A 27,451-nucleotide genomic window follows, 5' to 3' on the forward strand; every position below is an offset into this window, starting at 1 on the left:
TTTTAACCAGTAAACATTATTATTAATATTATTATCATTATCGTTGTTATTATTGTTAGTTATTATTATTATTATTATTATTAACAAACATTGTTGTTTGATTAAAGCAGACATAATGTCATGCAGAGAATAATTGTCAGGCACTAGGCACAGAATAGGCTGAGTCAGAGCTGTGCTTGAAAAGGGAAGAGAGAAAGAGAAGGGACGAGGGAGAGAGAGGGAGGAGGAGACAGGGAGGCAGGCAGGCTCCGAGAGGTATTAGGGCTTTGAATGGGCAAGCACAGGGAAGAGAAATGATGAGGAGAAAGAGTGAATGAGTGGATACAAGAGGGGGAGAGAAAGAAAGAAAGAGAGAGAGAGAGAAAGAGAGGAATTCAGCTGGCGTACACCGTTTGGCTCCATGAGTGAACGAGAGAGGGAGTTAGTGTGTGTATGTTTGTGTGTATGACAGAGTGTGTGATTTATGTGAGTGTGTGTTTGTGTGTGCGTGCATGGTAAGACTCGTCCAGGAGTGAAGCATTTGTCCTGGGTACCATCCGTGTGCGGCTCTTCCTGGTGCTTCCGTTAGAGCAAGTGCTGTACTCGTGCCACCTAAGGAATGTCTCCCATTGTCAAAAACCCAGAGTGCTTCTACCCCATGCTCTGCCACTGTAAAGTAGCCTGCTCCAACAACACGCTATCGCTGATGTTTGGATGCAAGGTAGGGCACAACCTCTTACTGGAATCAAATGTATGTGTGGTTAATCCATTGTTAGCCTAGTTCACTGTAGAATTACTCTTAAAATGTCAAATGGAGTTTATTTGTGTGTGTGCAGCATGAGATGTTTCTCTATCTTTTGAAGTTTTCAAGACATTTTGATTTGTCTGCATGCTGGCGATTACAGAAGCTGTCTTCTAGCCACAGAGGGGCTAACCGTCATTTCATTTTGAATTGAGCTATTTAAACAGAACTTTGTTTTGGACCTAGACAAGCTGCATGATATAGGCTGTATGTTTGTGAGTAACTCTTGCTCTGACTATTCTTGTGTCTTTTTACAGTCTCACATGTAAATGTCTGAAATAGTCTCGTATTGTTTTTGTGTGTCAGCTCTTTTATACTCACAATATGTTATTTCCAGCCTGTGTGACTGACTGTCAGTGGAGACGGTCACATTTATAAGGTGATTCAGATTGTCTCTCTAATGTGAATCATGCAGGATGCTGGCATTTAACGTTGCAGTGCACATGGCTGTACACTGCCATCGTAGAGGAAGGCAGCCTCAATGCCCTCCAGCTGGACGCGAGAATCGCTCCCATATGGAGCACCGAGTCCTGCGATGACATGGCCTCGTGCAGAAATTTGGCATGGAGAAATATGCAGGCGGAATGGAGATGGAGGCACTTATGGGTAACTTCTCTGATGGTCTGGGATCACTGGAGGGAAGCGGTGTGTGTGGGAGTGTTGGATGCTGATGCTCCTTTCGACTGTATTGCCACAGTGAGTTGGACTTGCTTGGAGTAACCCACATTTCTTCAGTGCTCACTCATTACAGAGAGAGAGAGAGAGAGAGAGAGAGAGAGAGAGAGAGCTAAGCTCACTGGATATGGCGCTCCAGCTTATGAATATATTATCTCCCCCTGCTTTAATTAGCTCATAATTTAACATTTCTTACATTACACTTCACACGTAATCCAGATGGCAGAGCCAAGTGTGCGGTGGATTAGCACTGCTACAGGCCTTCAAGGCAATTTCATCTGAGGCTTAACCTGCTCCAGCTTATCCAGCCAAGAAGTCTTCACTGAAATATTGAAATGTTAAGTTCTGTGTCACATTTTGTGGTCTTTGATATACTCCGTTAAGTATATTTTTCACACTTACTGGAGTTGGAGTTTAGTTGGAGGCTGGCAGTTGAGGTGATGAGCTTTTCTACTGAATGGTGAACACCTTAGCTCAGGCAGCTTTGGAGTCTAGGCCTACTCCCCTTTGAGGATGAAAGGACAGCTACATATTGACACAAACATGTTGCACCAATTCAATAAAGTGAAATTGCAAATGAAGCAAGAAGCTTGTCAGACCATACATGCACAGTAAACATACTGTAGATGTTTTGAGTCTGCTTTACAGATAGAGATTAGATTCATCTGAATTCTAATTCTACTTGATACATGAGTATTTCAAGACAGTTGGTGTGATTTTCCTTGCCTCTTTTGGGATCATTTTAAATCCCAGTGTTCCTTCCACACTCCCCCGGGATGCAGCAGGTCCCCACTCGCTATGTGCATTTGGGAGCTGAGCAGCAGCAGGAGGAGGAGGAGGAGGAGGAGGCGGCGGCTTTGGGCTGGACTCTGTCCGCACCCATCTCAGAGCCCTGGCAGTGCCACTGGTTGAGTGTTTGCCCAGTGGGATGAGTTGTGTGTGTGTGTGTGTGTCGCTGGGGAAAGGGGGTCAGCGCACACAACTGCGAGGAGATTCCACACAATCCCGCGCAGAGCCTGCAGTTTGCCGGCAGCCATGCCACCTCCCATTCCCGTCTCATCTGGCCTTCCCCAGCAGAGCCGGAGTGAGTGAGCGAGCGAGAGAGAGAGGAGAAACCACTGCACTGTGGCACGTGATCGCCACTGCTATAGCAGCGCACACACACACACACACACACAGTCATACTGACACCGAGCATTTACATTAACTTACAGTGGAAACCTCCCCAAACATAATATACATCTTTTCTGTAACATACATTAATACATTTGCAGTGTTTCCCCTAGAATTTTTTCCAGCAGCGGCGGCGGAAGCGATTTTTTTTTTTTTTTTTTTTTATATCATACATTCGTGTTTCTTTTGTGGACATTTTCAGCTTTCTTTTACATTATTGGTTAAAAATGATAGAAGAAAAATGAAATGGCACAACCCAGAAAAAGATTATTTATAATTTATTTAAATTTGTCTTAATGGCAAAGGCCACACCCAATCTAAGAGCACTTAATTTTTCTGGGCTTTTCAAAGAACATCTCTAAGGCTCTTTGGTAATTGAATTGAATTGTTGGGGGCCATTAATGCTGACACGCATGCACGTGAGCCAGATGCTCTCCTTGTAGTCTATTTCAGTCCCAAAACAACAAACCCACGGATAAAAAAAGTAAATACTCACTTTTCTTCTACATCACTCCCACAGTTACCATACAACTCACTCACAATTAACTTCGAAAAGGACCTAGGCTACTTGATTGAAGTCGCGACCGTTCGTCTCACCGTCAAGAGAACGCTGAAGTTATGAGAACACGCCTTTCTGATAAGAGAATGTAGGCTCCTATGTCTAATGCCGCAAACGTAAAAAGGTCTGTTTGTGATAGCCTATTATAGCTAAGTGGACAGAATTTAGGCTATAATGATATGCCAACATATGCTCATATTTCCTTTAACTATCAGAAAGTTTAAACAGGCCTAGACTGTGTTCGCCTAGCTTTCCCATGCAAACATTACATGTAGCCCCACGCTAACGTTACAAGTCTAGGCTACAATTAACGTTAAGACCATACACCTTGTAGCACATTGGTTTACTCTATTGCATTACTTACGTTTTAATAATTTGTCGTTGAATGTTGATGGAGGCTCATCTTTGGGAAATCAGCTCTCTGGATAAAATTGTCAACCGGAGCAAGAGTTCTCAGAGTTGACGACACCGGACGAAAATCAATCAGCAGAAAGAACCGCATCACAACAGTAGGCTAAATCGCAACAAACTTTTTTTCCCCATGTTAAATTCATTTCGGGTAATCATGAATTGGTTTCTTTTATTTGATGTAGGCTAGGAGAGGAGGATGCATGTTTCACATTAGTGTCAATGTGTCAAAGCAGGCTTTGGATCAGAGGAATTGCTCAAGCTTAACATATGGCATAGGCTACAAGAGAATTCACGGCATACAAACAGCTTCGCGGATGAAATATAACTAATATCATTTTTTTTGTCACCAGGCCTATAAGTAGGCTATTTATTGTGTAACCTACAAGTGAACGATGACACCATAGGCTACACTGTGGCGGAGCAAGACCCCATCAGTCGGATAGCTAAACAATGTCACCGTGTTCAGAACGTAGGCTAGCCATATGGGCTGCAGACTTGTCTTTGGGCTTGTAATCACCGGACACATCATGCCGCATATATGTCCTGAATAATGAGAGGCTAAGTGCGGATTTGATGCACTTAACTTACTCAAGACTTTCAGAAAACAATTTCGAGATGACGTTGGCCGTTGTGCTTTTACAGTGTGTTAAGTGAATCTCATGATATTATGTTGCAGCGCCGCTGAAAATCCAGCGGCGGCGCTGCGCCGCTGTTAAATACACTGTAGGGGAAACACTGATTTGTACAGAAACATTTGCTACTATATATACAAGAGCTAAGAATTAAATGCAGTTTCCCCAAAGCACTTAATTGAAAGGCAAATGGTGATGCTGATGTAGGCACTTCACTTACTTGTAATGCCTGTAGTGTCTCATTGACTCATTGACCAATAACGATGAACAGGCACAAAGCCCCAAAGCAATTCATCTGTTCAGATACATGGGCAGGCAGTGATGCTCAGCCTTCACAGCACCACAGCATCATCTCTTTACTGTATGTACTGTACTGTTTTGCACTGACGGTGATGCCCTCAACCTCATTTTCAGAGTGCTTTTGTCAAAGTGTTTATTGTTGCTAGGTTACAAAGTTTTGATTGGCCGTCGAGAGAGAAGTGACAGTGACGAGGCCACTTTTTGTTCTAAAAGTTGAACAGGTTTCAACTTTCAGCGGTCTGAGCGCTGCGGGGAAAAAACGGTCAGTGCCGAGGGCGTTGAGTGCTGTGAATGCTGAACTTCATAGGATTTGTATAGAAAATAGCCACAGTCATCACAAAAAACGTGATTGGTGGACACAGGCCCTTAATGTTGTAATGTGTGTGTGCGTGTACTTGTGCACATGTGCATATGTGTATGTAGCAGAATTAAGTGTTGCTTCCCTGAATTTTCCCATGAGTTGTTTTTTTTTTTTTTTTTTTTTTTTTTTGTCTAGCATTTTCTTTATTTTCCCCTGTATAGGGAGCTGGGGGTGTGGAGCAGGTATGGCGTGGGGCTTACTGTATGCCCACGAAAGTAGACCTTAACTCCAGTTCTCCCCCTATCTCTTTCTGGTACTGTGCAACAGGAGAGCATCCTTGCATGTGTGAGCACACTGAGTCATTTTGTATTAAAAGCAACACAGGGGGAGAGCAGAAAATGCTGTTACATGCGTTCATGTCCAAGGGTCACGGTGTTGACACAGAGGAAGTTTGGACCACACTTACATGCTATGATACAACAACTGATTTTGACCATAGCCATGTCACTGCCCTGGTGTAAAAAAGTGTGTGTGTGTGTGTGTTTCGTGAGAGAGAGTGTGCGTTTGTGTGCCTGTACAAGTGCAAACAAAATTGTTTGTTGTTTTAAGTAAAGGAACTTTCCCACTCTTAGCCTTCTTAGTATTCTCATGGTTTTTGTCATGAGCCATGGCATTGCCCTTGGGCTCTCCGGCTGATATCAGCCTCCTAATACAATGGCCATCAAGGAATTCTGAGTCATAGCTTTAGTTTCAGGGCCAGCGTAGATCTTCAGGATGCTATCTAGAGGTCACCATGCCTCATACCAATGTGTGTAGTTGCCTCTTCAAGTCCATACAATTCATCTGTGTATGCTTCTATCCCATTATTATCCGTGCGTTTCATCTGAAATGTCCCCGGAATCATAGAGGGTTAAATCAGTTCCACTTTTCTGACCTTTGGCTCATTACCATGCCTTGCTACGGATGGGTGGCATTTATTTTCTTCCCTGTTTTATGAGTACCACATTCATACGTTCTGGTTGTTAGGTTTTTAATTGAACAAGTTCACCTAAATTACTTTTTTTACGAGTGCGGAATTACATGTGGCTACGCTCTCTTTTTTTTTTTCTTTCAACATTTTTTTCCCCTTTTGCACCGGGTATATAAATAGGTCCCCTTTCCCCTGAGTGGTTCATTAAGTATTCAGTCTCACATTTGTCTTTATAAACCAAAAGGACATTTCCTAGCATTTAAAGCAGCTGTCAGATGGCATCTACCCCGGAGCATGAATCACTCATGGTTAAACCATACATCAGTGCCTCAGCCTTGCAACATGTACAGAGGGCACTGCAGCAGAGCAGCTTGGCTAACATTATGGGAAATATCTTTTAACCATGGGATGGTATGAATGTATTTTAGACAAGCTTGTGTGTGTAGGTAAAGTTTCCCACACCGAAAAGAAATGTATTGTATATATATTTTTAACATGGAATTAACGTGACTTAAGATTCAATTTTGAGGTCTTGGTTGGCAAGGGGGTAAAAATATTCTTCATTGACTTCTATACAAATTGTAGTGAATCCACATTCTTTTGTAGGCCCGTCTTGTTGCTGTTACTTAGCATGTTTATTTGCAAACAGCAAAAATAGTATACAGTGGTAGGGTGCGTGTGTGTACATGCCTGACAGTCCTCCTGACTACAAAGGTGCTGTATTGTTAGGGAGCAAGGCTAGCATCCCTATGAGCCCATGAGTATTAGCGCAAGCAGAATGTACAGGAGGAGGGGAGAGCAGTGTTGTGCCTACACAAGTATAGCATGGATGCTGAGGAAGAGACATATCTGGGCCATGGCAGCGTGATGTGCTGTGGGAAGCACATCTGTCCACACAGAGTAAATAATGGCAGCTGTGTGATGCACGCTCCAACATGACTCATTGGAGAGCGATCGCTTTTTTTTCCCCCCTCCTCTTTCTGTTTTGTGACATGTTCCTTTGCACTATAGCAGGAACATGCTTAAGAATCTGCTGCTTTTTTTGGCAGCGAGTCCCTGCTCCTCTCAAAGTGTATGTCCTCTAGCCTAGAAATCTAGACGCACCCTAGCGGCAGCAAATGTAATTTTGCAGCCAGGGTCCTCCACAGTACTGACAGTTGTGCTTTGAATGCTTTGAATGCTTGTAGAGTATTGTGAAAAGACTGGCTTTTACTTTACTTTACCAGCACACATCAGTGTATCCTGAGGGTGTCTTGGGTTGAAGTCTCTCAAATATGTCCAAGCTTGAGTGACCACTCATAGTGCAGATCCAAAACAGTGCAGGTACAATACAAAACATGTCCTAGTCTTTCTACCCTGAGTCCTGTTCCAATGGAGAGGACATCCAGCGAGATTCTAGATGACCATGGACCACACAGTAACCTGTTCTTAGTAACTGTGCTTATAGAGCATTCTGACATGAACAGTGCTCTGTTAATGCCTTGTTTTGCCTTCACTGTATTGAAACAAACTGATGTCGGTTGTGTTTGCCATCTGAAGCTGTTGTGTTGTCGTGTTGAGCAGCATAACGCGGCTCGTGGCTCCTGCAGTGAGAGGCTTCTTCTCCCTTATGATCAGCGGCTCTTTGAATGTTTCTGCTGACACTCGTGAGTTTTTTTGTGACATTACATTCTCTTCATCACTCAACCAGAAACCTTGCCTGTGCAGATAAGGTGACAAACAGACACCAGGGTCACAGTACCCAGTTGTTCTTGTTGTTGTTGCTGCTGTTTTTTGTTGTTGTTGTTGTTGTTGTTGTTGTTGTTGTTGTTGTTGTTGTTGTCATTGTCATGGTTGTCGATGTTGATGTTCTTGTTTTCCTGGAAAAAATTATGCTGCTTTTTTCTCTGAGGGCATTTCCAGGTTACTGCAGCTGAAATGTGCTTTTGCACCATCTCTGGACTCTGGTGTATGTATGTCTGAACACAGGCATTTATAACCCTCAGCCCTGCTGTCTGAATGTGTGTAGTGTCTTGGCAGACATTTTGCGGAGTGTCCAATTAAAGCAGTTTCTCCAGTCTCTGACCTTCCTCACCCACAAGCTCTAAGCCCATGCCTCATTTATGAGCGCACAAACAACACAGTTTTGCTGCTATCTCTAGCAGAGAGGAACAGCAAGCAAACGCAAAAACTATCCATCGTTTTTATGTGCTTTAATTGGACAGCCTTGGTCGCATTATGAATGTAAACAATAATATGTAATTAGTTGTGACATCTGCCATTCATTATTTTACTATTTGAGACTTGAGAGAAGTAAAGATGGGGTCAGATGAATTAGCAAATGCAGCTATTTTGCCAACGCCTGGCAATGCCATGCGTTTTTGAGGGTGAGATGCCTCCCAGTCCTTGAGGTGCCCATCTGTGCCACTGATGCCACAGCATGGTTTTATCAAAACCAAGTGCTTTATCTGCCTCGCTGTCTCACGCCTCGCCAAACCCGACTCTGGAAAGCCTCTGTGGGCTGAAACTTGCCGATCGGCCTGGCTGGATAGGCTAATTGTTGGAAAGAGTGGAGTGCCACACACAGACCCCAGGTGCCAAAGTGAATGCCTGTAGTAGGAGTCCTATAATGGGCTCTGAAAATAGTGCATGCCTGAGGATATAGTATGTATGTTCAAAAATGTAATGTCATTTGTTTAATTTAAAGCGTACTGGACATCACGGTTAACTAACCTGCTGAGATGTCAACAAGACCAACTAACTAACTATTGAAAGTGAAAAAGTAATGGAAGTGAGTGGAAGTGCGTGCCATGCTCGTCTGCTCTACCGGCCCTAATTTTGCAAGCTCAGTTTTCACTTCAGTGAGCACAGAAAGATGTTGTGAGGGTGACACAAAACTACTAAGAGAATGAATGACATGGTGACAGAGTGTGTGTCTGTATCTGTTTGTGTGTGTGTGTGTGTGTTTATGTGTGTGTGTGTGTGCATGCATATGACTGTGTGTGTGCATACATGCGTGTGTGTGTGGTCCTGGTCCTACCCCCACCCCCACCCCTCAGTATCCCCCTGTCACTGTCCTCTGTCCTGTGTGGACACTGGCTCAGGTTGGCTGACCAACTGTTAGGTCCCTGATCTCAAAAGAACTCTGGATCGAGCATCTTATTCCACAGCTGACACCACAGTGAGGGCCATTTTTAATTTTTCATTACCCCTAGTAGATCTTTTCTGTGTTTATTTACTCCTAGTGGATCTTTTCTGTGGAAACTGAGCTGGTATAGATGTTGTTTTGTGGGAATACATTTTTGTATGTGATGGGTACAGTGGTGAGAAAATGAACAGATATCATAGAAACAGGTGAAAGTTTTTTAATGTCATTGACCTCTATGTTATGGGCACAGAAGTGATCTCAAAGGCATGGGCACCGTTTGAAAAGCGTTGGCATCGTTGTTGATTGGCCGAGGCCATCGGGTGGCTGGATCCAGTGTTCTTTTGAGATCCGAGTATCCTCACTCTGCTGGATCTCACTCCCTCCCACAGCTGCACAGTTATGGATGAGGCCATTTTTCACAGCTGGAGCTAAAATAGGCCACCACCACCACTGTGTAGACCTGCTGATGGGACATGGACCCACTGATAAATGAAGGGTGTATAATTACTCATGTATGGACTTACATAATGGGAGAATTTAAACACCGGTGACTATTCTACATCCGTTGGCATGTATGTGGGCTGTGAGTTACTGAAATGCAATTATGTTTCATAGAATACTACAGGAATCGTATGCTAAATGGGGAACATTTTTATTCATGACTGTGTGGTAGAAAAGCGGCCGCATGTAGGCTGAGGCTCATTCAGAGAGAGCTGGCTGTTTGCCTTTTTGTGTGAGTGCTCAGTATAGTGGATGAGTGGGCAGAGGATCTGTAGAGGAGCGATTTAAGAGCTGCTCATTTGTAATAAAGTCTACCAGACACCTCAGGTAGCTCTGAGCTGTTCAGTGATCTAACTAAAATGGAGTAGAGCAGAATATTCTAGGAGAAATACCTGTAAAAGGCTACTTTCTGGATCAGTCCTCAAGATTACACAGGGATGGTTAAATGAAATGATTGTAGAGAGGGCACCACCTTGTGGTGTGGCAGGTGTATTGTGGCCACTGACTGGTCCTTTGCTTTAGTAATGGCAGTGTCTTTTGATCTGTGTGGTGTACTGGATTAAATCAAATGTGCCTCATCTGATCAGTATTCCTCTTGTCCTGGTTAGCTGCTCTGAGATGATGGAACTGCCTTACTTACTATTTCTATCATTTAATGTGGGACTACATCTGAATATCTTATATCTGTATTTTTTTAAATCTATATTCATTTTGCCATCCAGTGTGTGTATACCTGTCTTAATATATATGTGTTTTATGTGATGGCATGGTGTCTCTATCTGTCTTTAAACCTATGTGTTGTGTAATAAACTGATTGATGTCTGTGTTGAGGCAGGGCTTCCCAGCTCGATTGTGTGTGTGCGTGCGTTGTGTGTTTGTGTTTGTGTTTGTGTTTGTGTTTGTGTTTGTGTTTGTGTTTGTGTTTGTGTTTGGGATAGTGAGTGGTGTGTGTGCGTGCTGCTGGTTTTCCGTCCGCGTGTGATGTTGACTGACTGATATATGTTTTGGTCAGTACTGTGTGGCTGCCCGGTGGTCACGGCAGGCCTCCTCTCTCTGTCCACAGAACAGGCCGGCTGCGGTGCAGGGCTCCCAGTCCCCGCCCGTCGGCCCGCCCTCCACATGTATGAACCCGGCCCTGATGAGCGCTCCATGGGTGAGAGAGAGGGGGGGGGGGGGTCAGTGCCATATCACCCCTCCTGAGCTGTAGCTATGCCGTCCGTGCCCCATGCTCTGGGCTGTTGCTTGATGCACGCGTGCCACTTGCATTCACTCACAGGGTTCTTGCAAAGGTCGGAAAACTGTGGAAAGTTATGGGCTCTGATATCCCACATTTTTCACACCTGTAAGACCAGAATCAAAAAAAGTATATACATTTTGAGAACGTTTTGGGGGGAAAAAAACTCCCAATTCCAAACAGTTGATTTGTGGAAAGAGCAAGAACCCTTATTCTGCACCTGTCATCACTGCGACCATCTCACCTCATAATTGCATCACACTGGACTTACACTATCATCCGTTTACTGAGTCATTTGCACACACTGTCATCATCACATGCATCCATGGCCAAGCATGGCCGAACAATACTGTCTCACTTTTATTCGCATGGCCTGATTGCTTTATGCAGGTTGGTTAGTCAGTCTCTGACTTGTTGCCGTTTTACAGTACAAATCTCGCTAGCAAATCATGACCATCATATTATATGCAACAACCAAATGCTACATAAATGTACCAAGCTTTCGGCTTGCAGTCGTCTTTGCTCTCCTAGCTCTGTAGGCTCAGCAGTACACTGCAAAAAATAATATCTTACCAAGTCTTATAATCTTATATTAAGATAAAAAAATCTAGTTAATATTGTTTTTAGTATAAAGATACTTACTTTGAGCTTTCTTGTAAGAATATTTGACTTAAAATAAGTCAAAATCTTCTTAAATTAAGATTTGCCAGTGGCGTAAGTAAATTTATCTTAAATTGTCTTAAATCTTCACAATCTTATCTTAAATTAAGATTAAAATACTTACTCTACTGGCATATAAATGTACTTGTTTTTATGACTTGAGTCAAATAGTCTTACAAGAGAGCTCAAAGTAAGTATCTTTTTACTAAAAACAATACTAACTAGATTTTTTGTCTTAATATACCGGTAAGATTATAACACTTGGTAAGATATCATTTTTTGCAGTGTAGCCTGGCTGTGGGATCCTTATTACCGGCCAGTCTTTCCATAGACCTCTGAAGTTCGCCTAAAAAAAAGCAGCCATCTTTGACATCCGGTATCTGGCGATTTTTCCTATGGGAAAATAACATGGGGATTTTGAATTATCGCATCTTTTAAACTCTCTCGGGGATGAAAAAGTCTGAAATGCAGACGTTTTCCTGAACACACTTTTGTCCTCTGCCTTCGAGTGGACACTGTGATCTCCGGTACGTGAAGGTGGCACACTTAGATTGTTGCTACCCCAGAGCTATCTTGCAATGCAACTTGCCATAGGTAGATAGCTTCAATTAACACCTGGATCTCCTTATATGGGCAAAGATGGCCGTTTTGGTTCTTTTTTGTAGGCGAACTTCAGAGGTCTATTGTCCACCATCGCCTCAGCTCTCTGCTCTTCACTGCATCTTTGCCTGCTTTCAGCTGGGACACTTATGCCAAATAATCTGCTGCCGCTACCGCCACCGCCACCACCAATGGTGTCCATTTCCTGAACAGTATTTGTGGAATTAGAACCTGGAACTTGTGTATCTGTTGAATTATAGCATTTCTTCTAAATCGAACACTTTGTTTGTTGAGTGGTGGAGAATAACTGCACATTAGCACTGAAAAAGTGGTCAAAAGGATTTTTAGTAATGATCTGTCTAAGTAAATACTGTAAACCATTTTTCAGGGAACTCGCATTTACACATCGTTTGAAAGTGCATGAATTTCTTTTCCATTGACTGCTAACGTCTTAAACTGCCCACAGAGTGGATCATGATGGAACTTAATTGGCTTTATACCTCACAGGATAAATCCTACTTTTCAGCTACGCCGGACTTCCAGACTTTTCTCCAGTTTGCTAATAGATGAGGTGAAGTTCCTGCTGTGATCTGATCCACTTTGTTCATATATTTCTCTCTCTACGCACCTCTCTGTTCCCCCTCTCCTTGTCCTCCTCTCTCTCCTCCTCCTCTCCTTCCTCTGCTTCTCGTGGCAGTACCGGTACCAGGATGAAGACTCGCCGCCCCAGGACCACGGCTTCCCCCGGCTGACCAATGAGGTGCGTGCGCCGGAGCTGGTGCACGTGTCCGAGAAGAACCTGTCGGAGATCGAGAATGTGCATGGCTATGTGTCCCACTCCCACATCTCGCCACTCAAGGTCAGTGTTTCACCGTTGCTGTCGCCGGCCGTGGTGTCTTCCTCCTCGTCCTCTCTCTCTCTCTCTCTCTCTCTCTTTCTATCTCTCCCCCCTCTTTCTCTTTCTCTCCTTCTCTCTTGGCCAGGAGTGTGTTCATTCACTCTGTGTGCGTCTCCCATTACTGTCCAAAGCCATTGTGGTCTCTGTGCCGAGTCTCTGGACAGCCTCTGCTAAGCCTCTAAAGCCGGCCTTCTCTCTAGCCAAAGTCAAAAGTGAAAACGATTCCACGTGGGTAGGCATAGGATGACCACAACCGATCAAGTAAAGTCAGTCAGGGGGATGACAACTAATTTGTTATCTTGTGCCAAACCAAAAGTGAAATGTACCCTACACTGCTGACTGAACCATTCAGGAAGTCATTTTTCACTGTGGTTCTGGTAGATACCTTATTTTACAGTTTTTAAACAAACGCTTCCTCACACAAGTGTTTAAATGTTAGTGTAGCTTTTCATAGTACCCTAGGTTGTTGTTGCAGATCTTTTCATGTGACGTACAATTTTGGCTGTACATAGTTTGTTTTTGTCTAGTAAAGCACCTGCAAAGATCTGATCGCTGTGTGACAGAGCTGTGTACAGTCTGTTGTAGTTTAATGGGTTAGACACTAGATGGCACCTGTTTTCCAGGATGAAACACTAACCACCCAGCATGATGGTCTGATGAGTTCAGTTTACAGAACCTGATGTCTGACCTGACTGTAGTAGTCCTATAAGAGCCCTTAGGTTTTCTTTTATAGCTTACATCATCATGACCTTTGCATAGATTACGGTGAAGGAATTTAAGCACTCTTTAGTGGGGTCTTACATGTGAAGTTGATATTTTGACGAATTAATTGACTAATTAATTTTCTTCAAAGACATTTGACAGTCATTGGATGCTTGGATAGCAACTGTCACTGACGCCTATTTCTGTTGATTTCATTAAAAACTGGACTAAGGTGAGCTTGACCCAAACGTGTACCCTTACTCCAGTCTTAAAATAGAGCAGTCCCCTGCTGTGGGGAGTTGATATGCTAGTCGCCTCTCCAGCCAGCGTCTTCTCTGACCTCAGCCACCAGCAGGCAAGAAGACAAACTGAGAGGTCACTGTAACTCTACTGGACTTTTATCAGCTCCTTAACAGGAACAGAAATAAGACTCCACTTTCCTGCTAAAAAAGCAAAGAACACAGACATCTGCTATTCTTTCGTGAATGATTGGGAGAAGCTTCCAAATGATTTCATTGGCTCGTCATTGCCTCCATCTGGAAGAAGTAATTGAAAATCTGCATTTTCAGATGATGGTTCATTTTGCTAAACACAGTATTGCTCTGAGAGTAGTGGAATGATAGCAGAACTCTATTTTCGTTGCTTTGGTAACCTTGCTCTATATAAGCTCAGTGCACTCAGGTAAGTAAAGCGTAGTTTATTACATACTCAAGTGTAGAAATACTAAAATCCTCCAAACACCCTCCTAGGATATGCAAAGCATTAGATTTCAAGTTTCAGATGATTTAATAACACTGCAGTCCAATGTTGACATTGTCCAGTGTTTAACAGGTAGACCAATTGAATAGAGGATTCATGTATGGCTTTACTTGTATGCCACTGCTCCTGTGGAAAAGAGAGGACTGGTATGAAAGTTGTGGTGAACACAGAGTAGTGATCCCCATCCCCTCTGACTTGCCCCCCAGCATCATGTGAAAGGTCCTGTCTGTGTAGCTACAGTAGGCAGGTACAGGGGGCAGAGTGAGTCTCTATTGGGCAGAAGCTTCTTTAGCAGCTGAGGTAGGGTTTGAAATGGGATCGGTGCGGGCACAGACTTTAAGGGCGGTGCATAGAGGCTCTTCCTCATCCATGGCATGCAGGAAGTCACTGACACTCCTTCACATTCTCATTCAGCCACAACACTCCTCTCCTCCCTCTCTTCTCTTTTCTAATATTTCCCTCTCCTCCCTTCTCTTTTTGTCTCTCATCTCCACTCTCTTTTCCACTCCTCGGTTCTCCTCTACTCTCTACTTTTCTGTTCTCCTCTCTTCCCTCTTTTTCTCCTCTCCGTTCTTCTCTTCATGCAGTGTGACTGGGTCCTCATAATCCTTTGGTTCTTTTCCTCCCTCTCACTCATCTCCTGTTCCCTCCACGTACTCGCTAGTGATTATTGTCTTTTATTTCTCACCTGCAGCCTGCACTGGTTACCCGTTATGATCTTACATACCCGGGTGTGACAGCAGCAAACTACCTGGCAAGTTTTTCATTTATTTTTTATTTGGAAAAAAGCAAATGTGTGTTTATTTCTGTGTGCCACTGAGCTTTGTGTTACTAAAGACAAACAGGACCGGCCATTAGGCAACAATATGAGGACTGTTACTTACCACAGCCTTGACTCTCATCCAGCTTGCTTGGTATATTTATGCAGTTGGGTTTCTTTAGTAAACAGAGTATTATGCTCCAGCTGTATCAAATCCACAGGGAATCACTGAAGGATTCATCTCAGCTTCATGCTGGGTGAGGCAGGAAATTGGATTGCCTCATTCACGTCACACCTGCCTGGTGCAGACAGTTTTCCCACTTTGAAGTTGTTATAGTTAATGATACAAGCAAGATATTACTGCCTGACATATTCAACTTGTCACTCTCAAAATGTTATAATGTTCTTATTTCATGGTCTGCTTTCACGTGCACTGAGGGTGTTTTGTCAAGTGCAGAAAGGTCCTGCCAAAAGTAAAAATGCTTTTAGTTCAGGGTTATGGAAAGAGGGGTAGGCCAGTGTCTGGTATTAATATATCAAATAAGTAGAGACTACCAGGGTTTTCCCCAATTTCTGATTATTTGAATAGGAAATCCTGAATGGCAACACTTGAAATTCAAGTGGAATAAGAAATATATTTACTTGGATTAACACTCAATTTGCACAGGATAAAATGTGAGGTTGTTGAAAACCGATTTCTGCACATCAGAATTGTTTCCATGAAAGCTGGTTTGTCAGCCTTAAACGTTTAAAGCTACCGTTGTTCACAACTCCTCCCTTGACAAGGAGAGTGTGAATTTTTAATTCCCAAAACACACTCGCATTTTTCTTGAAGCAAATGTATAATGAATGCATTTAAAATATGTGAATGAGTTGGATGGAATGCAGTGGAATGACATGGAGGTGGAAGCCCAGCTGCTGACGCCATGGTGATTAGGATGCTTTTCTGTCTGAGCCCATCTCTTATCCCTCCACCTCAGCTCTACCTCCAGGCGTCCATTCCTTTCAAAGAGCTGGGTGGGTGGTGAGATGGACCGTATATGAAAATGGAATCTGAGTGCTTTATCGGAGCTTGTGTACCTTAATGAACACTTACAGTATGTACCTGCGTAGCAGATGTGCATTGATAGAGACAGAGACTTTGCCCATTTCCTCAGCACCATTCAAGGCAAATAAAATCACTTTGACTCTGGCTGAAAGTAATTTCCAAGTCTCCGCAGCTCTGTATGGTAGTGGAAGAAAGCGTGGTGTCGATCCGTTATGCGGAAGAAGACTAGCTGAAACCAGCAGTTTCATTCTATTATACATGAGCCACATACACCCTAAGGAGCAGGAATGTGCTATTCCCTATCAGTTCGCTGGCCTTGGGACCAGCAGTGAAGAATAGCTTTAATAAAATGATCTAATTGGACAGACCCCAAGACTAAAAATGTTCTACTCATAGAGTACTTTTTTGCTTACTTTAGAAATGGCACTGTTTGGGAAAGAAGTGACTCACTTAAGTGATGTACATCTATACACTGCATTATTCATTGGTTAAACTTTGACTGGAATAGGTGCTGCCCCAAGACAAACTGTCCAGACACACAACCCCTACCACAAAGAACATAATTCAAATTATAGACTGTATATATACAAATAGTATTAGTCATAATATACATTCAAATAGTCCAGGTGTTTGAAAGGAGTTTTCCCTTTACTATACTATAATCTTTTGTAAGTTTCAGGCCTGGAACATTGTACAGCAACTTAAAGGAATAGTTATGTCTAAGAACAACAGCTTCTGTGCTACTGTGGAGAGAGTCGCTGCAGACAAACTAATGTATTTTCAACTTTGTAAGTGTACAAAAAGGGTATAAAAAGGGCTGTCGGTGCTTTACCTATTTTTCTGGTCGACGCCATCTTGCTAGGACCCCTCTCGCAAGATGGCAGCGATGGGTGGCGACTGGAAGAATAGTCAGTGCATTACCTTATCACTCCTACAGTCACTGCCATCTTGTTAGGATTTCTAGCAAGATGGCAGCGAACAGGAAATGCACTGACTGCGCAACAGTCCTTTCATACCCATACGTACACTGACAGTTAAAAACACTTTGGTTTGTCTGCAGGGACCCTCTCCACAGTAGCACAGAAGTGTAATGATATTTTGAGTCTAATGAGTGCCTTAAAGTAGCAATTTACTTTGACATAGTGAGCTTGCCCCCAAGGCTATGTAATATGCCTACTGTATTTCCTTGCTAATGCACATTCCGGTCTTACTCAAAACTACTTTGACTAACGTCATTTTGGTCCCCAAAGAAAGTTCACACTGGTTATTATCCCAAAATAGACCATTGCTCTTAGACCAGATTATTCCTTTAATAGTATTCGTAGCTTGTCCTGCTGTTGCAAACTAGAAAATGAGGTTGAAACACGTCTCCCACCCCATGTAAGGCTTCTGTTCCGCCAAGCCTCCATGATGGGCTGGAGAAGAACGGCGAGCCTCAGCAGGTGACGGGCATTTATCAGCGAGATCATTAGCATGCTGGAGCAGCCTGTCTCTGAGCCGAGCCTCCCGCAGAGGAGCAGGAACCCGCCTCCGTCTTGATTGTCACTTCCCCTCGTCTCTCCTGTTGAAATAATTACAGTGGAGCCCCCCCCCCCCGCCCTCCAACCACCCACAATCCACACCCGCAACCCACTCACCCCTCTGTCTCAGCGTGAGGCCTTGATTGTGGCATGTCATTGTGTGGCTTGTGTGGAGAGTGACAGGAGTGAGAGGAGGGCTGCAGAAGGCACATAAAACTTAGTCTAGTGTGGGAGAGAGAAGGAGGAAGGAGTTTAGTGTCGATTTGGTTTTGTACTGTACGCCATGCCATGTGCTCCGCTGGGATTATGGTTCAGAGCACAGCTGTGTGTTCTCTCCATGGCCACCTCTGCCAGAATTTGTCTGGTTTAGCTCCAGTCCTGGGTGGGATAAGTGACTCTGGCTCGGCTTTCTCTTCCAGACGATACCCGTTTCTGACGTCAAGCCTTACTGACGGTTGTTCTTGATAGACGACATTCACCTGACCTTGTATGACTGGACGTGAACGCACTTCTTTTAGCACCTATCTGGCCATCCTCTGGGCTTTGAGTCATAATCAAAGTGAGGTGGCCAGGAGGGCAGTCAGCCCAGTCTCCAGGGGAGAACTTCCACTTTTTTTTTTTTTTTTTTCAAAAGGATTTATTAAAAAATACATACTGGCTGAAGAGTGAACTTGGGTGATTAAAAAAATTAAATGTGTGGAGTCATTCTTCTCTTATCATTATTAGGTATTATTGTGTGTCACTGAAACGTTCCAGAACTGCACAAGAAGACTTTTGAGTTTCCCAAATTAGCATACTAATTGTTTTCGGTGTCTCATTTTTCTCCTATCAATCTGACTAAAGCCCTACAGTTCCAAGACCTCGGGCATGATCGTAATGAATTTAGTGTTAAATTGATTAGATGAAACCCATTACTCCGTCTGAAGGCGTACAGCCCTGAAAGGTCTGCAGGGCTTGCGTCTCCTGAGAGCACTTCACACTCATAGTCAAGAGTATCTGTCACGTTTGGGGATCAGACATGTGTGAAGTAATGGTCAGTAAGAAGACTTCTAACGGCCTTAAGTAAAGTACTCTCTAAGTAACAAGGGCTGATCTGTTGATAAAGTATCACAGGGCTTCTTTCGTTTCTCTTTTCCAGTAGTATTAAAACAAAATACAATTCTATTCAACTGAGTTCCCATATTTAAATATATGTTCTTATATGTTCTTATTCATCGCTGGTAAAGGATGTTATTGAGTGCCACTATAGAAGCTGAAGTTCTAGATGTACAGAAAACACAGTTTACTGCATTATTATTTGTAATGTTATGCAGCCAAGAATGGATAATGAGATAACCCTGCCTTTTCTGTCCTCTAAGTCCAATAGATTCAAGTTATTGTCAGATGTGACATGCTAGTTCAAAGCTTGTACATGGGCTTTACAGTCTGAGGGTTGACTGAGTGGCATATCCTTGAGGTCTTTGTAGAAATGTTTTAAGTCTTCATGTGGCTTTGTGTGAATGGGAAGTCAAGTTTTTTCCTCCCTTCACAATTAATGTAAAATCTCTGCTGGCTTATTATTCATGCCATATCTGTCCCCTTGTTGAGGGTGACCTTCTTAGCATCTGTTGTGTATTGTGAAGGAGACACTCATAAATACTGCAATACAAATCTGCCTTGTAAAACTGTACCTGCCTGATTACAGTATGGTTTTTAATAAGGATATTTATCAACATAATGAAATAAAAAAAGACAGCAGACAATAAAATTGGATTGCTGACATTTCCTGAAACATCACTGGAATGTTTCTGAGTAGTGTTTGCAGTTCTGTTGTTGCCTGCCAGTTGTTTACACCATGTTGGTTGCTGGAGAAGTGCAATAATGTGTTCATGGCAGTTGCTTGGAAACCATTCAGGAATAATGGTAATAATCAAGACTGACCTTTAGCTGCTGCTACAGCTACAACATCTTGCTGCCATTTGAGGGCATAAGCTTTTCAGCAATAGAACATGATCCTACACATTTTCTCTTGGATAAATAACACAAGGCCCTGTGTCTCACAGCACTGTGAAGACAAGAGTCAGACGTTACTGTTACTGATTTAAAGTGTGTAGTTGCAGTCCCTTTGTGTAGTTTTTTTCTACTGTCTGTCTTTCTACATAATGCATTAAAGTAGTACCTTTGTTGTATTGTGGACTTGCTGTGGAATGCCGTTTCTGCTGTGCTAACTTGGTCAGTATGCTGCCCGCTGTCTCCTCCAGACTTGTGCTCTTAAAACAGTGTGCCCTTCGTCTGATAGGATGCAGTCTTATCGGCGCTCATTATTGGGCTGGTCTTGTGATTTACACAGCAGTCTTCCTGTGGTGGGCTCTTTTTATCGCCTGTGAAACACCTGCAGTACTCCACTGGCAGACCCAGCACTCCTTTTTTACAGTTATTAAGGCCTGCATTTATCCCAGCAAGACTATATATAGCAGAGACAAAAGAGAGCTAGCCTATATTGTTTAGCAATGTCTATATTTAAGTCATTGTTAACCTGAATAGGTTGTTTCCCTTTCAGCTGACAGTTGTCAGGGAGGTATGAACAAATAATGTGATTCTCAAGTCGCCTTGAATTTAAAATAACATGGAAATCCATCAACAGCTGAGGCTTCCCCAGAGCGCAATGTGTAAAGAGCAGGGTTGAAATTTAAGGACCACGGAGAGCGACGGCGGCAACCTTTTAGTCTGTACATTTGCCTGAAGTGGCCTGCTGATTCCCTCCCATCAAACAAGATTGCAGAAAATAACACACTGGAAATTACACTGAGAATCATCCTCCACAGCGCCCAGATAGTGGGACGGGGGGGTGCTGGGGAGATGTTCCTCTCAGCCAGAAGCCATTATGGACTAAGTGATCTGCCCAAATTGATTTGTTGTTAGAGAGAGTGCTTATGGCAGAGGGGAGAAGGATTTCCTGTAAGGGTCAGTTTTGGTAACTGTAGCAGTAGATCCTTAAAAGGGCTGCTGATTGAAAATCCATTTGCTCAAAAAATGGCTTTGTCCAGTCTGTTGCCAATGAAAATTGATTGGAGAAATGAAAAGGTCATATTCAGTGTTCCTGTCAATCAATCAACCAGTCTGTAAGCGGTGAAGTAGTGCCTATAGTCAAGTCAAGTTAAATTTATTTATATAGCGCATTTCATACACAGAGGTCATTCAGATAGATAGATAGATAGATACTTTATTGATCCCCATGGGGAAATTCAAGGGTCTCAGTAGCATACAGACATCACACACAACATGCACTTACAGCAGAAATGGTAAACATAAGTATAAGTATAAACATTTAACTAAATTCCACTGTACAATAAAGACAGTAGAAGATAAGGAAGATAAGAAAACAAACAATACTAAATACACTATATAAAATAAATTAAGAAAGTCCAATGTGCTTGAGGGTGATCAAGCATAAGACGCTTGTAGAAAGTCCAATGTGCTTGAGGGTGATCAAGCATAAGATGCTTGTAGTGACAGGGCCTGGACTGGTAAGGTGCTAAAGGGAGTGAGTGTCATGGTGAAGGTGCAAAAAGTAGTCCAACCAAAGTCCTTTAGTTATGTGTGCATGGCAAGGTGCTCAAGAGAGTGAGTGTCATAGTGAAGGTGCAAAAAGCAGTCCAACATTAGTCCAACAGTGCAAGAGTAAGGTCTAGAGACCAGCATAAATAATATGGACAAATAGGAGAGTAAAGTATAATGTAGACAAGGTAATATAAAAAACTATTTCAGTGCAAGAACAGGTTGAGATAATAGGGTTATAGCCATTCATTCATTCAGTATTGTAGCAGAAGCCTGACCGCAGCCATTGATCATGTGTGCTAATATAGCATGAAAAACTGTGTAGCAGTAAAACAGTAGTGAAAACATAAGGCTGTGTACATTAGTAAAACAGTAGTAAAGCAGTAAGCAAAAACAAAAGCAAAAGTAGTAAAAAAGTAATAAAAGACAAGGTAGAATAATTATCAAGGCAGATTCAGAATTTGTAACTCGGCGCAGTTAGCAGAAAGCATCTGAGAACAGTTTTGGTCTTAAGTCTAGATTTAAAACTGGCTACAGTTGGGGCCTTTTTGATGTCATCCGAAAGTTGGTTCCAGAGCTGAGCCGCTGAAAAGCTGCTTCACCATGTTTAGTTCTAACAGTAGGTTTTACTAACAGGTTTTTCACCTGGGACCTGAGAGGACAAGAAGGTGTGTACTGCTGAAGCATGTCTGATACAGTAGGTATTTAGGTCTTGATCCATTTACTGATTTATAAACAAGCAATAGTGCTTTAAAGTCAATTCTGTGACTTACTGAAAGCCAGTGCAAGGACTTAAGAATTGGGGAAATGTGGTAAGTTCTTTTTAGTTTTTGTTAAAATCCTAGCTGCTGAATTTTGTATCACCTGAAACTGTTTAATAGTCTTTTTAGGAAGGCCTGTGAACAGTCCATTACAGTAATCAACTCTGCTGGAGATAAATGCATGAATGAGTTTTTCTAAGTCATGTTTTGACATCAGCCCTCTGAGTTTGGCAATATTTTTGAGGTGGTAAAAAGCTGATTTAGTTATCGCTTTCATGTGGCTGTTGAAATTTAGATCACTGTCAATTAGTACACAAAGATTTTTAACTGTATCCTTTGCCTTCAACCCTTTTGTGTCAAGGAGAGTGGCAACCCCAATTCTTTCCTCCTTTTTACCAAATATAATTACTTCAGTTTTTTCTTTGTTCAGCTGAAGAAAAGTTTGAGACATCCAGGTGTTGATTTGTTCTATACACAGACACATAGATTCAAGAGGACCATAGTCGTTTGGTGACAGAGCTAAGTAAATTTGTGTGTCATCTGCATAGCTATGATATTAAATCAAATTATTTTGGATGATTTGTCCAAGTGGGAGCATAGGTTGAATAATAGTGGCCCCAAGATTAACCCCTGGGGAACACCACAGGTCAAGGACGTTGGTGTTGAGGTACAGTTTCCGATAGCAACAATGAAGCTCCTTTCTTGTAGATATGATATTTTAACCTGCTGATAACTATGCCTGTAAATCCAACCCAGTGTTCTAGTCTGTGTAGTAAAATATTGTGATCAACAGTGTCAAATGCTGCACTAAGGTCCAGTAGCACTTGGACTGATGTTTTACCTGAATCTGTGTTGAGGCGTATGTCATTGAAAACTTTAATGAGAGCTGCCTCCTGTTTAAGTGCTGTGATTTGCCTGAAAACCAGAGTGAAAATAATCAAAATACCCATTTGATGTTAGGAAGGTGGTTAATTGATTAAAGACTACTTTTTCAATAATTTTGCCAATAAAAGGTAGATTGGATATGGGCCTGTAATTGTTTAGCATAGAGGCATCCAGGTTATTCTTCTTGAGAAGTGGCTTTACAACAGCTGTTTTCAGTGACTTAGGAAAAGTGCCAGACAGCAGTGATACATTTACAATTTGAAGGACATCCGCCGCTATGAGGTGAAAAACAGTTTTGAAGAAATTGGTAGGCAGATAGCCAGTTTGTGGTTTATTTTATGTAAATAATTTTATGTAAATATTGTTCAGTTATACAACAATTGGGTTCTATGGAACTATTTATTTGTTTCTGTTTGGCCGAGAGACGTTCCATGAGTTGGAATATCCCTGGACATTTCAACTCAGACTTTGCACAGCTAATAATAAATCACTCCAGCGATACAATGCGAAGATTTGACACTCTCATCTCCACTATTTCAAGCAATGGGTTACTCCTTAGCAAACCATAACAAAACAGTGCTTCACCACATCTGTGGATTAAGCCACACAGTCAACTCAATGTAAGTAAGATAAACGAGGAAGCTAATTGTTCTCAGCATTGCCAGCATTGTGTATAATATGATTGTCACTTGGAGGAGACTTGTAGATACCATAATAATTAGCTAACCGCTGCTAGCGTGCTAGCATCGTCCGTCAGGCTGTGCACAGTAGTGTAACATTTATTCACCATAAATTAATAAAGTTGAGTGGTTCTGCAATGTAGACTATGTTTCCGTTTTTTTGCAGTATCATGTCCCTTACATGACATGGCCCAGTGTCCTTGTAACATGCATGCAGCAAACCTAGATATGAATGTGATTTCAGCCCGACTTTCAACATTTCTTTCAAGAAGACATGTAAACCACAAAGACCCGTAACGAGGGATCTGGAATGTTGGTTACCTAGCAACCAAGACGCTGTCTATTGAAAAGGGAACTATTTTTTGATGCGTAAGAACGATGTCGAAATTAACATTTTTAAACAATAATGGGGTGTTTTCAGATTATTTAGTTTGTGGTAGAATTGTTGTATAAAAGCAATATAGCACTCATGATCGTGGGATTGGTCATGGATATTCCCACGGCTGTTGTTGCCTGCACCACTTTCGGCATCGGCCTCATTAGCTCTGGCGAACAACACCCGTGGGAATATCCATGACCAACCCTACTCTCACTCGTGCTATATTGCTTAAATATCCATTGAGAAAGCAAACTGTAACTTTAATGGGAGTATAAGCTTTTCTTTCAGTTTCAGTAATTCTGAAAGCCAACCACACACCGGCGTCGACACCAATGCACCAGTGAACACAATGGCAACTTTCACTTTTCTCACTGCTGCGTTGATTACAATTCAGGTCTATTTTTGTGTAGAACACAATAGCCATAGTAGAAGTAGTAATCAGACATTGGCAGCGGAGGGTGTTCGCGCTCATGACAGTGCCTGTGTGCGGATGGATCAAACGGCATGTTATGGTGAACGAGGCAACAGCACATTAGTACTGACAGTACAGTAAAGTGGGTAGGTGTACAGTAAGCACACTGAGGACACAGGAGGCAGAGAGAGCCTGCAGTAAGGAGACTGATGAGTGCTTTGAAGCGCGGCCCTCCTGAGTCTTTGACCTTTGGCTTAGACTGTGTCTGGCTCCCTGCTGGCTCCTCAGTGGCTCTCATCAGTGTTTTGCACCTCCTTCTGCAGCCTCCCTTCACTCACTGCCTCCTGCCTACTGTACGCCATGGCAGCATTCAGATGATTGGCTCATTGTGTTTTGTTTGTCGTCCTCATCTCAACTCTGCTTCATCTCAAACATGAAAGACGTTGGACGTGTTTGAATATCAGGCTCTCCTCAATTCCCGGTTGTAGACTCTGGCAAACTGTCTACAATCAAGTCTGCAATGGTGTGGTCAGCCTCTGGTAGGACACAATGTTCCTCATGTGAAGGCAAAGGTGAGGCATAATCAGAACAGGCATGTGTGTATGGAGGTGGAATGGCCAGTTGTGTGTTACTGTTGTATGGACCCGGCCGGCTGGCCTATTACATGCTGTAATCTCACAGCTGCAGCTTGTCATGTCCTTTAAGCAGGAGCTGCAGCCCAGGCCTCTACTAATAGGATTCCTGTGTCTGTATTATTATGACCGAATGCCCCAAGTTTAGGTGGAATTCATGGGGGGCCACACAATAAATTAATTTATGTTACTATACACCAACTGGCCTGTAGGTGGCGAGGAGACAGTTTTCTGTGAATATCTCGGGGCCTAGGTCATATAGGTTTAGTCAGATTTTTTTTTTTATTTTTCCTGCACGAAATTGCATGTCCAAATTTCCATCAAGGATTCCCGGGACACTGTAAGACCGGGGTACCACCTTTTTTTTTCACGTTGGTCTTAACTTGGTGGGCATGTAACCCCACATGGATGGCATGGAACCATCGCTTTTCGTTTTGATCTGTAGCCCCCCGCTGGACTGGACCCCCCCAAAGGAGGGTAGGGCAGACACAGTTTTCTGTGAATATCTTGAGAACCGTAGGGCCTAGGATGACCAATTTTTGGCGTATGTTTGCCTCCAGGGGTCATATAAACCCATTCCATATGCACACATGTGCACAAACAGATACACACACACACACACATACATTCACAGTAATCCTACGTATGACACATACTCACAGAGTAGACATATATACGCATGCATGCACATGCACACACACAGGCACATAAACAGGCAAACACACAAGCACATGCACATTACATTACATTACATTACATTACATTACATTTGGCTGACGCTTTTTTAACCAAAGCGACTAACAAAATGGTAAACAGTAAGTTTTAGAACAATTCTCACAATTTTAGGCATGTGAGAATGGCATGACCGGGCGACTGAGGCAACATGATCTGAGAAGTTTAGTTGGTTGTCGAGAACAACTCCTAGATTTCTTGCAGTCCTGGTCCTGATTTTCCATTAAACAGACAGGGGAGTCAAATTTGATGTTGATGTTTCTTGTGGTGTATGGTAGGTTTAGCTGGGATGACCAGCAGTTCAGTCTTTGAGAGGTTCAGCTGGAGGTGGTGTGCCTTCATCCATGTAGCTATGTCTGAAAGGCAATCTGAGATCCGTGCTGAAACCAGGGGGTCGTCAGGTGGAAAGGACAGATAGAGCTGTGTGTCGTCTGCATAGCAGTGGTATGAGTGGCATGCACGCTCACAAACACACCCACACACACATAAACATAAACATGTACACGCACACATGCACACAATTCAAGAATTTCTCAGAATTATGAACAGGCAAGATGGGGGTGGGGTTGTATAAAATGTATATTACATGTGAAATCTATGAACTAATCATGTTTTGGTACTTGTTGTCTAGCAGATACCAGTGAGAATTGAGTGTGGATAATGCAATTTAGTGAGACAGTTAGAATCATATAGGCCTTTCAGCGTGACTTATTTTTGTGGAAAACATGTGCTGGACTGGGCGGCGGTCATATTTTGTACCGCTCTGCGGTACATCTAGTTATTTCATACGTCATGAGTACAGACGGACAATAGCAACATGACCACTGTGATCTGCAATCTGCACCAAAACCCTGAGCTACAGAAAATCAGTCTTTATCCTTGTGTATGCTGTTGCCCTTGTGCTCTAGAAGAGTTTACATAACTTCTCAGTGTAGATGTAGCTAGAATAGAGATCGGAGATGAGCTCCTTAACAGTGTGTTGTACAGACAAGTTCTTTTGGTGGACTTAACAAGTCCGAAGCCACTGACTCATTGAGTCACTGAAGGCTCCCCTCAGTGCTGCATCCAAGGCCGAGCGGCCTCCTTTGGTCAGCTCCTTCAGCCAGTGGGCTCCTTTTGTCACTGTTCTATGAGGAATGCCCAGTACTGAGACTGAGACTGTCCCAGACTCTGAAGTCCTGAAGACAACACAGATATGTCAGTATGGCACACGATAGGGCACCTATTTCTCTTTCTTCAGACCCTGCACAGATCAGGTCAAACGCTGGTCAGTTACTGTCACATCAAAGCATAAAGTGTAACAGCTCAACAGCTGAACTTTTCAGAAATGGATAGTAAAAAACCCACACACAGAGTGCGTCAGACAGAGTGAGATGGCCTTCTGCTTTCCGAGCCAACCTTGAGGATGAATGACACCAAGCGTCAAACTGTTTTGCAGAAGAAAAGGAGGGGGAAAAAAGCACAGGGTCAAACCGCATGCCATTATCTGGGCTTCTGCACTACAGCAGCCCCTGTAGAAGAGTTGCACAGTAGTAGGACTCAGGGATGGAAATTAGCCTAGAATTGGTGAAGTAGGGGGTGAATTTGATCGGCCTATCAGCCGCGGTAAAAAAGAGGGCATTTAACAAACGTTATTGATGCGATTGAATTGCTCAATGAAAAAGTCAATTCAGTAACTAGGCAGCCTAAAGTTGCCTAAATAGTGTTGTTTCGTACTGGTTGTTAAAACTTAACAAAGTCTTTTCAACGTCACCACTTTAACTGGTGCATGGAAATCGGGGGGTCTTAAAATGAAAAGAGTAAGTCTGAAATGCATAGCTTT

The 27,451-nt window shown here is 42.8% G+C and overlaps 1 protein-coding gene across 21 annotated transcripts in view; it reads left to right on the forward strand.

Annotated features, from left to right (window-relative positions):
• dlg2 (discs, large homolog 2 (Drosophila)) overlaps positions 1-27,451 on the forward strand; it is a 186,417-nt gene that overhangs the window by 58,457 nt on the left and 100,509 nt on the right. For 18 of the 21 annotated variants that reach the window (XM_048237879.1, XM_048237880.1, XM_048237883.1 and 15 more), the window contains 3 exons: positions 10,494-10,583; positions 12,622-12,783; positions 14,978-15,037. In XM_048237879.1, coding sequence (XP_048093836.1) covers positions 10,494-10,583; positions 12,622-12,783; positions 14,978-15,037 — 312 coding nt within the window. Of the gene's footprint in view, positions 1-254; positions 701-10,493; positions 10,584-12,621; positions 12,784-14,977; positions 15,038-27,451 lie in introns of those variants that run through there. The other 3 variants (XM_048237888.1, XM_048237899.1, XM_048237894.1) reach the window with 2 other exon arrangements.

The sequence above is a fragment of the Alosa alosa genome, chromosome 2, assembly GCF_017589495.1.
Source record: "Alosa alosa isolate M-15738 ecotype Scorff River chromosome 2, AALO_Geno_1.1, whole genome shotgun sequence".
NCBI lineage: Eukaryota > Metazoa > Chordata > Actinopteri > Clupeiformes > Clupeidae > Alosa > Alosa alosa.